The 13143-nt window shown below is 36.7% G+C and overlaps 1 protein-coding gene across 1 annotated transcript in view; it reads right to left on the reverse strand.

Annotated features, from left to right (window-relative positions):
- The window catches only part of TASP1 (taspase 1), a 90473-nt gene that overhangs the window by 64740 nt on the left and 12590 nt on the right, over positions 1-13143 (reverse strand). Inside the window, 3 exon segments of the mRNA XM_049801549.1 lie at positions 1642-1721; positions 8567-8651; positions 10109-10229. Of these exon segments, the coding sequence (XP_049657506.1) occupies positions 1642-1721; positions 8567-8651; positions 10109-10229 (286 nt within the window).

Genomic DNA, 13143 nt, shown 5'->3' on the forward strand with positions numbered 1-13143 from the left:
TATTCTGCAAAATTAAGTTTACTAAAACGTTAGGAAAAATGACAACCTTTAAGTTGCCCAGGTAAACCAAACTAGCAGTGGTCATCCTTATTTTTAAGCCATAAAGCGTAGATTTGCTCTGACCATGGTACACTTTTGCTAGTAAGATATCATCTGGCAATTAGCGTTACGATCTAATCATCTCTGTCACACAAAAACACACTGGTACTAGAAACAATGGAAACTTTTGTCCATGCTAACAGAATTAGTCAAGAAACCTTCCTTCTGGAGTATATCCCACACATAAGTAGCAACCACTTTCTAAAAAACCAACCCACCCCCACCCAAAACAAAAACCAAAACCAACAAAACAAAACCACCACAAAACAAAAACCACCACAAAAACCCCCAAACTGTTATGTGTTTTTTTTCTAGAGTCACAGAAACAAAGGTGCTCTGCTTAACTGAGCCCAAAAGTTGTTCTGGAATGCTGTTTTGGACAGCAGATGGATAGGGCAAAAGTTTCAGTCATGTGGAACTAGAAATCAAAACTTTCTGTTCAAAATGAAACATATCATGAGTATGTGTGAATATTGGCATGATCAAGAAAATGCTGCCACTGTTTCAGAGGTTACATTTAAGCACTGAGTATTAGCAACTTTGAACTGCAATTTCTGGATGTTTATCTACATTTAGATCTAGACCCAATAAAGCCTTAACGGGAGTCCTGGGTTTCTATCTCTGGTTTAGGGACTACTCGTATATTTTATGCAGTAATATCGTTTACTGTAAAACAAAGAAACGTTCTGTATATTCTGTGTTCTCCTTCTTCTTTGGGTAATGATCTCTGATTTCTTTCCTGCACAACTCAGCAGGAAGTGTAGGGCATGTTCTCACCAATAACAGACTAGTAATAACAGCACTTTCCAAAAGGGAGAGGGGGACTGAAGAAGAGAAGGAAGAGGAACCACATCCTCCTTTCCATGGGTGAGTGAACTAATTTTTAGCCTAGTTTATAGATGGTGTATCAATACAACATAATAACTTCTTATATTTCAAGAAAAAAAGGTTTTGTAAGAGACCCAACTACTGCTAGTATACAGTATAATCCAAGTCTGTTTCTGGGTCGGGTTATTCCACTATATCAGATGAAGCAAAGCCTACCTACGTAAGAAGAAAAAAAAAAAAAAAAAAAAAAAGGCAAATAAATTTGACAGCCTGTTTAAACCAGAGCAGTTCTGGACAAAGACTCAGAGATGGGTGTAACTGCAGAATATGAGAGTCAAACTGGCACCTGCTGCATTTAGATACATGGCTAGTTGGTGCTTTTGGGATTCAAGGTGGACCACAACTGGAGACTTGCAGGACTGAGCTGTCAAAAAGCCTACATTTTGGTAACGAAGTCCTTCACTGGATTTAATCCTAAAATAAGAAATTCACTTGAATCAGATGTTGCTAAAATGCAGCTGAAGTAATAGTTTATAATTTTTTCTATTCAGATACTTAATAGAAAATTAGTATACTTAAACCATCCTTATATACCGTAATACCATAAGCTAGTTGAATGTTAAGAACAGTGAAGTGATGTACACCTCAAAGTATGAGGTACCGTTTAAAATTACTCTGTCCTGTTCTTCCTACTGACACCACCAGTTTACTCACTTGTAGCCATGATACCTGGAGGACATGCTGGTATCCCGTGATCAACTGCCCATCTGTAAGCTCCTTCACCAACTAAAAAGCTAGGAGACACAGAAGAGGGAGTTTAAACAAAACCATATAACAAATCCCCCTTTTCTTGCAATTATTTTTTTCTATTTGGTTTGGTCATTTTAAAATTGTAAGCTGTCTACGCTTCATAGAAATGTCAGCTACAATTACATTTGGCAACCTTATGTAGTTTCATTAAAAGACTACGCAGCTCTGACAATAAGTTCAGTATTGGATAAAAACAAGTGCTATTATATTTGAAATTAATTATCCAATAGCACCAGCTTTTAGTTGCAGCTAAAACAGGAGAAAGCCATCTAGAGTCTTCCTCTGTAACAACTTAGTAAGATCCTGAAGACCAACATGGGATGAATGAGGTGAGAATGGTAAGCTATTTCCAGTAAAGTCAGCCAATGCCACAGGAATATCAAGAAGTATTTCAAGAAGTATAACACAAGCTAAAAATAAGCCTTACTTAGAGGGATGATGATCTATCTCATGGAGTTTCATGAAGCATTTACAAATGAGACTAGTTTACTGAATTTTTAATATACTTGTAAAAAAACCCCAACAATCTGAGAAGTTGTTTTCCAGTTGGTACTGAACACTTTAGAGTAGTGAAACAGTACACACTGCTGTGACAATGAATGACAGCAAAAATTATACATGGACATGTGACTTTTAGGGAGAGAAAAAAAAACAAAACAAGCCACAATTATCTATAGATAATCCTTAAAGAAATTAATATGATTCCCTGAAAAGGGGAAGGTAGTAGCTGGAAATCATACATTTCAGAAAGCTGCTCCGCAACAGTACCGACAATAGCAGCACAATAAAGGGCAACTATTTCCAATCTTAACTTCATATCCCACTTTTGAAATAAGAATGAAACAACTGCCTAATGGACACAAGTAGTAAAGACTGACAATTTACAGCAATTTCAAAAAGTGTTACCAAATATAATTAATACCAAATTTATGAATATAAGGCTAAAAAAGTTATTTCAGCTACAAAGTAGTCCCTGGGGCCACGTAGTACTATAATTTCTGAGAACGTTACTGATATAGCAAATTTGTTGTCATTAATGCTGTTGGACATTTTGACAATGCTATATCTGACGCCTGCAATTTTAAGATGTATTTTGAGGTGGTTTTGTATTTTGAGATGGTACTTTCTATCTTCTCTATGACTTAACTAATACAAGAGGTGTGTCTATTCTTTCTTTACAGAAGTCTCAAAAAAAAAGTTTAACTAGACGAGAATTTGAATTGTTAAATACATATCTCTTACCATCATTAGTGCAGCTCCAGATAAATATTGTTCATGTTGCAAGATACTGTAGAATAAGTTACTGGGTACTTTGGGAAAACTCAAGCGTCTCCTATTAGGTAAGCTAGTGCTCAAGAAACAACCTGTCACTTTTATTAACGTAAGAGAAATGCAAACTGTAGCCAAACCTAATTAAGTAGTATTCTCCATTGACTAAAAGAAGGTTTTGGTCTTTAAAAGAAAAGTTTTCTATCAACAATACATTCTCAGGAAGTGAATAAGCACTTCCTGTTCAATAAAACAATTTACACAGAAAGGAAGAGAAGGTGGAGAAAGTCTCAAGTTCAAATATTACGAGTTTTACATATGGTAACTTGAACAGCACAGATCAGTCAGAAACACTGCACTTACAAGCAATCTCACAATTGCCTTTTTAATACTTAAAAACACAGAAACAGTCACTAGGGTTTATGAAGACTGCAAAGAAAGCACCCAAGAACGTCTCTAAACTTAAGTGATGTAACTTTTACTTTGCTCACACTTGCATCCCTAATTCCCAGAGTCCTCTCCCTCCTATAAAATGGGCACAGACAAAGTATATTTGCAGTTCTGGTCCCAAAGAATAGTTAGATTAGTTGAAGCAGACATTTAATTGAGGCCCCATAAAACCAGAGAGATCATCTACCTTTTTTGAGCTTTTCAGTTCAGACTTCTTGAAAGGACAGTGTAATCATAGAAAAGTTAAAATAAACAGTATAAAAAAAAAAATAATCTCAGTGCTTTGCTGTCTGTGCTACATATACTGTATCTCCTATAAATTGATATAGAATTAGTTGGTAAGAGACTCCTACAGGACATACAGCATGAACTCAGTTCTGCAGGTAGCCAAATACATAGAATCTAAACAAGAATAAACAGTCTTTACACCATCAAGTTCTGTGATCCTGTTGAGCACACAGCCACACACAATTGTACCAGCCACAGATGATAGGGTGGCAAGAGGGTGGGAACCAGCAGTCTGGCACTAGGGAACTGCTTTAGTTGCCATGAGAATCATCCATGTAGCCATGTAGAAAAGCTGCAGCAGGCAAGAATGAACAGGGCAATACTTAAAGCTGACATAAAACCAAAACTACCTCTAAACAGCTACCACTGAGCTTGATTTGTTGGGGGAAAGGGAAAATAGGGAATAAAGCCAGTAGGCTATAGAAAGCAGCCAAAACCCCACCAAGTTTCAAAAACCTTTAGGCTAATTCAAAATACAATTTTCCAAAGGAGAAAAAAAACTTCAAAAACAAAGGATGAATGAGTTTGTGCTCTGCTACTCTGAAAGTTGGTTCTGCACTAACAAGATAAAAAGATCTTTCTTGCCAATACATCAAATGAAGAGTACTCTGTAGTCGTTACAGGCTCAGAACATGCAGAAGATGAAAACATCCTCCCAGCAAGGAGACGATGCTTGGACGTGCTTTCCAGTTCCAGGCAAACTAGACCATATTAATGGAAAGTGCCAGTAAAGGCCTCTAGAAATGGTCTTTTTTAAGCAATTTTCTCAAGAACATGGTTATCCTGGTGCTATTTGCTCCAAACAGGACCATTTAATATGGGCTGTAGGGAGACAGGCCACACCAAGCTAAGCAGAAGTGGCAGAAGAAGATTAGGTTCATTAAAGATGGTCAAGGCATCCTGAATGTAATAAACTTACTCTGTAACATTTATTATAAAATGCATCCATCACTCTGAAATCACTGTTACAAAGCGTAAATTGTTCTGAAGAAATATAGAACAGAGATAAAAGGTGGTGCAAGTCTTCACTCTAGGCACTTTCTTGACTACACACTGCCCTACAAGTTACACAATGTACATACATATCCTGCATGCAGTACTGTAAAACTGTGAAGCAATTACAAATCCCTGTATACCCAAAGAGGGTAGGGGATGGGTGGGAACCCTAAGAAGTTTTAAGAAGTAACCCATTTTTCCCGTATGGGTTATTATTACTACTGGAAAAGGGATACAGACATGAACTCAGGTATCAGTAGTACTAATGAGTTCTAAGAAAAGGTGTATTTGTACCATCCTGCAATTCTTACATATCTATATTTAATAGTAAACAGATGTAAATAAGCCTTTTCCCTTAGGAAGGTCAAGGTTTCAGCATAATAAATAGAAAATCTTCAAACTTATTACTACAAAACATCTAATCCATTATTCTGTGACCAAAGACCACTTCCAAAGATCCAGCGAATATGTAATTGTGCAATTATAATAGTGCTTTCTTTTGTAAAGTAATACAATGAACAGGAATACCCTATATGATAATATGTAACATTTACAAGTTCAGTATTTTCTGCTCCTCTATACATAGGCAGAGAAAATCCTGACAACATCAAGCTGAATAAAATATGACAGTAAAATGTAAGGATCTTAGAAGTTTCAACAAATACACTCATGCATTCAGGGATTCTTTACTTTAAACTTTTTAAATTTTAATTTGGATAGTGGGATTCTGTGTTTTAAACAAGACAGCAAGACATTGATCCAGAACGACACAGTCTACAGAGCAATTTACAGCAAATTGGATACATCAGTTAGGACACTTGATCACTCCTTCCCAATAAGCTTATAATCTCAGAAAAAAATTAATTCACATTCATTAGAATTTCTTCTACTAAAAATCAGAAATGTACTGCTTTGAATTGGTTATGAACTGTCACTAGAAAAATGGGCACTGAAAAGGGGTAAACAGGCCAAACTAACTGCCTCCATGTGTTCTTTCATAAACAAGAATCTCCATATTGCCACTTTTACTAATCTCACAGTTCCTGAATTTTTCCTGTGTGGTCACGTGCCAAGCATTCTGGCCAGAAAATATTAAGCTATCTTAGATCATGCTACAGAAACAGTCTCTAGCACTAGGTTCTTTAACAAGACAGGTTCTTAGGCTAAGCAGTATCCAGAAGATTCCCCAATACACTACTTGCCCATGAGACACAAGATGAACCTTGCATATCTTCACAAATAAAAATCAGTTACTAAAATCCTGACACTTGGTAGGAATGCCAAAATACAGCTGCTCTCTTGTCATGACTATATATATATATATTCTCAGCTTGTGCACAAATATATTTCAGTCCCAAAACAACATGTCATGCCAAACCCTGCCAGAATGGCAGGGCATGAAATTGTCAAGAGTCATCACCTACAATGAACATAAGCTCTACCATTCTAAACTTGGGATACCCTGTATGTACAGGACTATCTACCAAAGCAAGTCTGAAGCACAATCCATCATAGCCCACTAGTATAGATTGTTCCCAGGATAACTAATTTGCTCTAATAAAATATACATTCAAAATTCAGAATGGGAAAAAGGAAATGAAAATACATATTAGGTAACTCAGGTCCACAATATTTGCACAATAAACTGTATGTGTTGGCTCCAAAACCAGTTTACCTCACACCTCAAGAGTTTGAGCTCCCTTGTCTTTAAAAGCATCTGTTAGCCGAGACCTTGCAGAGGGTTTGAAAGATTTAGTCTTGTCCTTCAAGGGCAAGAGGATATAGTTTCTTTTCCATTCGGTTATTTTTAAAACAGCAGCATAAACTGGATCATGATTGTCCTGGTTTCAGCTGGGATAGAGTTAACTGTCTTCCTAGTAGCTGGTACAGTGCTGTGTTTTGAGTTCAGTATGAGAAGAATGTTGATAACACTGATGTTTTCAGTTGTTGCTCAGTAGTGTTTAGACTAAAGGATTTTTCAGCTTCTCATGTCCAGCCAGCGAGAAAGCTGGAGGGGCACAAGAAGTTGGCACAGGACACAGCCAGGGCAGCTGACCCAAACTGGCCAGCGGGGTATTCCATACCATGGGACATCCCGTCTAGTATAGGAACTGGGAAGTGGGGGCAGGGAATCGCCGCTCGGAGACTGGCTGGGTGTTGGTCGGCGGGTGGTGAGCAATTGCCCTGCGCATCATTTGTACATTCCAATCCTTTTATTACTACTGTTGTCATTTTATTAGTGTTATCATTATCGTTATTAGTTTCTTCTTTTTCTGTTCTATTAAAACATTCTTATCTCAACCCAGGAGTTTTACTTCTTTTTCCCGATTTTCTCCCCCATCCCCCTGGGGGGAAGGGGCTGTGAGTGAGCGGCTGCGTGGTGCTTAGTTGCTGGCTGGGGTTAAACCACGACAATGATGTTACAGCAAACATGCTAAAATGCCCAAGTGCTCTTCCTTACAACAATTTGAGATAACATACAACAATTTGAGAAAACACTGAGATGATACAGACAAAACTAAATCACAAGTGCTTGCTCCTGTAGCTGACTTCAGCACTAGTTCTAGAACACCAGAAAACCCCACCTCATAAGACACTCTCTTTAACTCAGCTAAGCCCCACTTTCTCCTGACATCTGAAGAAATGAGCTACTAACAGCAACTGAAATTCAAGTTCTTCTTCCTTAGTAAACATCTCCTCTAAAAAAAAAAAAATAATAAAAAAGTTATCTAACTACAGTTACTCTTTTCTTTCTTCATTAAAGAGTTTTAAATGCAAAATCTGCTTGTTGATGGCTTGGTTTCAGGGTAGCTTTTTTTGATCTATGAACTTCCTTTGCAGCATGACTGAAATAGTGCTTTTCCTCACTGTTTAAATTGGAATATACACCATCCAGCTACAGACTATTTGGCTAATTCTACAGAATAAGAATAACATGCTAAGGAAAGTAAAATTTGTGAATCTAAATATACATATTTTAAACTACATAAATTCTGGTTTAATACATCTGCAAATACTGTAGTCCATTAGTTAGCAAACTTCTGCAACAGGTATGGTAACTGAGGATAGCATTCAATTAATACAAATGAAGCATTCAAGTTCTCTACTTGTCAATTTAAGCTGCTAATGAAAATTAGACAGTTTTAAGAGCAATCAATTCTGACACATTTCTTGGATTCTTTCCAAAATTATGCAATAATATTTAAAGCTGTTATGCATTTAAGAGTCACCTCTTCCATCTAAGTATTATACCCATCTCAATAAAGGAGTGCATGTTTTCATTGTTGTTTTAAATCTATCTTTAAAATAACTTCCCATTTTGGCTAAGATAAGAGGAAGTTACTAAACACTGCACATTTCCACACTATACCTGCAATATAAGGCCACAAAGACAGGCAGTAAAGTAGGATTCTTTTATATACTTGTTAAAAACTATGTTGCTTTTTTCAAAGGTAGACAGAGGCAAAGGCAGTAGAATTTAATATTAATCTTGATGTATTTAGGCATTTTTCAAAATGCTACAGTAACAAATGTAAGAATTCAGTATGACGTAAGAATTCAGTATGACATAGGAAATAGTCACACAGACAGAAATTATCACAAAATGATGTTGCCATCTACTCACAATACTTCATTCTACCCACAGCTTCATCAAATGCACAAGATGTTTGGAGGTCAGAGAACAAAGCTTATCTTCTTTTTAAAGGCACACTATCACTGGTATGTAAAACAGCACCAGCCTTCTTGGGATAAGATATAACCTTCAAATACTGCATGCAGTAGAGACGAAAGACCAAAGTAAAGTCAAGCAGAACAAAGCAATTACCAAGGTGGAATTCTGCCAGCAGAGAGTTTTCCCTTCTGCCCTTCACACAACAATCTATTTGCAACTGAAACTGGATTCTTGATTCCTGAAAAGAAAAATTATCAAAAATGGGAATAAAACATTAAAATATTTTTCCACATAGCATTGTAGCATTCATTTTGGCAGTGGAAGTCAGCTTCCTTTAAGTTCCAAGGCTTTGCCAAGTCATTAAGAGACACCTTATGTTACATTTCAATTTACTAACAACTTTATCAGTTTTTCCTTCACATGTCCTATCAGTAGTGACAAAGCCTTCTAATCAACACCCCTCCCACCTTTTTAGCTTTTATTAAAAAAAAAATAAATTGAAATATTAGGAGTGACCTCCTACTGCACAAATCTGAAATTAATTCTATGGTATTCTACAGGCCAAAGATGTTTTATGAGCATTAATTTTTCAAGACGGAAAGAGCTTTCATTTGGATCCATCTGCCCAGAACAGGGATTATAGGATTCAGGCTTAGCTTTCTCTCATTCCCTCATTTCCTCCTTCCCCATGGCTGGAAGGACACATTTTATAACAAACATGCCTTGAAACACTTAATTCAATATTTATTTTAGATTTACATCTACATGAGGAAGTTATTACCACAGTTTAGAACTATTCTAGGATAAAGAACAAAGCTTGAAATGTTGTCATAAAAGCTATTCTATAGTAACAGTTAAGGCTGTTCAATGAATTCATGACAAAACCTCAACAATCCCTATTTGGGACTGTATACCTGTACTTGTTTTGTACTGAAAGCTGAAACTAGACAAAAAAATAGAAGCATATTAGCTCTCAGATTAAGTAAATCCCATATGCAAATGTATCTAACCTTATAACAGTAACACACAAAATAAATCCAAATGTAACTGATCATGTAAGAGAAATTATAATGAAAAATCTACAGTAAACAGAAATTTTATGTCCCAAGCAAACAGCTTGACAGATGAGCAACTGCACCCATTCTCAAGAACACGAGGGGCTTTAGTTTGGAGGCTAGCACCCTGCATAGCCTTCTGATACTATAAAAGAAACTTTGGTCCCCTAGGATCCTAATTTGACCAACTTCTAAGAGACCAAAATATCATTTGTCCTTATGATTGAATTATGTACCAGTCAGTTCTTCGAGGAGACCCAGAACAAAAACAAATATAAAGCTTAATTTAAATGCTTGTAATCTTTTTTTTAATAATTGTAGAAAGATAACTTTATAATAAAATGCTAATTCATCTGGGCAAACTCACTCCCATTGTGAATACTGTATAGTTTCATACAATTGTTCTGCATCAAAGGATTATCAATGAACTAGCAAGACAATATGTTACACAAAGCAAATTAACACAAAACAGTATTTCAGGGAGCAGCAATGCCTCCCCCTTTTTTAAAAGAGGGCGGAATTCATTTAAACGGGGCAGTATTTACAATGTTTTCCCCCCTTAAAAAAATTAATAAAAAGGAACAAAATTGATCTTTGCACTTAAATCAGTAGTTAGCTTTATAATACGTAGTTAACATACCACTCAGTGCTCCAACTGCTCCAAAATTTAATGACTTTCCATCCATTATACTGGCATCACATTCTATCTCACCCAAAAGGTTTAGGTTAGATCCCAATCCTGCATTTGTAAAAGGAGAATCCTAAAAATAAGAACAAAACACTATAAGGCCACATCCGTAACAGACTAAATCAAAACCTCTGTATAACTGATCTCAGGACACTGATCTTGGTGCAGAGCACTTTGTTATTCTAGTAGTTTAATCTTCCACAACAAAAACAACAGCAGTTTGAACAGGGTGTCTCAAATTACTATAATGGATACCTTACACCCTCCATAGGGTGTGATATATCTCAGTGTAATGATATGCCAATATAAAAAACAATCACCCAACAATTTAACATTATCATTTATATGCAAGCAAGAGCCTTACAACACAAGTGAAAATCTCTTCCTCCCTCCCCCAAAATACACACCTCATTTGGTCCCTGACCCGTCAAGTAACATTTAAGTAACATCTAATAATCACCGCACAGACCACAGTCTACCTTTGAAATTCTTTAAGTATGACACAGCAGCAAAACTGAACCGTACCTTTCCTTAACATTCTAAGCCTATGATTGCAGCTTTGCATGCAGAAATAAAGAATCAGCATCAGTAGCCATTCACTTTGTAAAATTTCTATTGATCATTAGCATAAGGACAGTCATTACTGCGGGCTGGAAGTTCCTTGAATAAAAAACAAGATGTATTTCATAGAAAGCATGGGACAACATTTAATAAACTAATTAAAAACCTAACTCCTCTTTTATTAGCACCTTCTGTAGCTTTTTGCAAACTCAAGGTTCTCAAACAAGTTTTGCATGCTAGAATTAAAACCACCCATTTTTGCCCCCCCATTTTATCAGTATATCCCCATGACTAAAAACACAAAACGTCAAAGTAGCACAGGTCAGGAGTCTCACTGCCAGCTCAGTATAATCCCCTCTTTCTAGATGCAAGCACAAAACGACTACAGGACAAAGAAAGATTAACAGCCCAGAACAGCCAAACAGTAAAATTTCAGAGATGCTGTATGCTTTCAGAGTTTCATATCTGTTTTTGTTATAACAGCATAACAACCTGATGCGACAAAGAAAAATGGTTGTCTAGACCACAGGTGAACACGTCACTGAATTAGGTAGTCATACTTTTACAGTACATGTACTAAAAGCTGAATCAGGAAACAGATCTACTGGAAACAGCTCAAAGTTCTGTCTTAAATGTTAAGTGAACTGGTTCTTTTTTGTACTTACTAATTCATTGTGAATACAAGGAAACAAAAGAGAGAGCGCAAACAAATGAAAAAGAAATTTGCTGTCAGTTAGCTTTTGTTAACTCTTAAATGAGCAAGTAGTAAATTCAAAACCTGTCATGCAAGATGTTGATTCTAATTTACAGAGGTATCTAAAGTGTTTAGTGTTTGAGTCACCAAAATGCTATCATCTTCCTACCAAGAACCATGAATACATAATACGATTAATACACAATCATGAAACAGACTATAATGTCTCAGTGTCCATTTTATACTACTCATCTTTATTTTCTGCTTTTTCCTTCTGCATCCAACAAGCAGCACAAGATTTTATGCCTTTTTATCCCTTCCTATTTCATCGCACACCACAACAAATCTTCAAATTCACTGTGATATTCATTGTGTTGTTCGTTTTGGCAGCTATGCCTTCAGCAAATAAGTAAATCTGAAAAGATTTTAGGATAATGAAACATCTGCATTTTAGTGCACGGGGAATAACTTCCTGGGGTGGGGGGAGAGGCAACGGAATATGATTTTAAAAAGGCTACCAAGATAATGGCCTTGAAAAGGTGTAAGACTGCAATGAAGCTGCTGGCTTAATCGACTTCATTGCTCCCCAGGGTCTACAAGTATGAAGAAAATTAAGTCAGTGAAGTTTAGAACAAAAGGAGTAGAGAAGTGATGGAAGGAATCTGAACACGAACGGTGAAAGGTATTTGGAGGACAAAGTGAAAAAAGGAATGCGTTAGGATGAAAAATGCTTACTCCTAGTGCTGTCCAAGTTCCTTGCCCATGGGTAATCAGAGCGCATAGACCTGGAGACAAATTTCTTATGTTCTGTTCCAAAAACATTTGCTCAGTGCATTATAATCAAAAGCATTACTAAAGAGGAAGAACTTCATGCTCTACAGATCTGTCACTGCCACAAAGCAAAGACAGCTGTTATCTTAAGAGCAGATGTCATGGCCAAATAAAGGGAGTAAGAAGGACCCATCAGAACACAAGTCCTAGTAACACTGTCCAGAACCCTTCTGCAGTCAAGACACAAAGCGCTCTACCATCTGATAAACATAATACAGGGTGGCACTAGTTCACTGTATTTCTAAAAATCTAGATGTGCTTGATGCTTTGGCATAGCACCTTCACTGGCACAACATCAAGGATGCACCAAGAGACAATTTATTCAGAGGATCTCAAGACAAAGGGAATGCCCCCTGTTTCTCCCTACAGAATATTTATCAAAATACTGCAAAATATTGGGTAAATAAGAACTCTACACCAACAAAATGTAGATGCCTCTTCGGTGGCATAACTCTTTCATTTTAGGACTCAGCAGGGATCTTACCAGTACAATCAGTCACAACATGATTAACTTCTCCAGTAAAAGGAAATAAAGACCCAATTCCAAGCACCTGTTCAAAATTCCTCTAGAGTTTTACTTAGCTTTACAATCAGACTGCATTCAATTAAGAAGATGGCCTCAAAATTGCCAAGAAGATGATGGTCTACTCTAACTTTGCAGATATGAAAGGTGATCTGATAACAGCTTTAGACAGTGCAGGAACTGGGTGTGAATACATGAATTTTTGATACCTACCTGAGTGTCTCAGAGGAGATATAAAGCCTTTGAAACAAGGCAGGGAAAAGCCTTTACAAAAAATGGAACCACCTACTTCTATGAATAGGCATAGACATGAAATACCCCACAAAAATACATCTATTTTTGAAAACAAGCTTTGCAAAGTCTGACCAAAAGACTTCA

The sequence above is a fragment of the Accipiter gentilis genome, chromosome 5 (genome assembly GCF_929443795.1).
Source record: "Accipiter gentilis chromosome 5, bAccGen1.1, whole genome shotgun sequence".
Classification (NCBI taxonomy): domain Eukaryota; kingdom Metazoa; phylum Chordata; class Aves; order Accipitriformes; family Accipitridae; genus Astur; species Astur gentilis.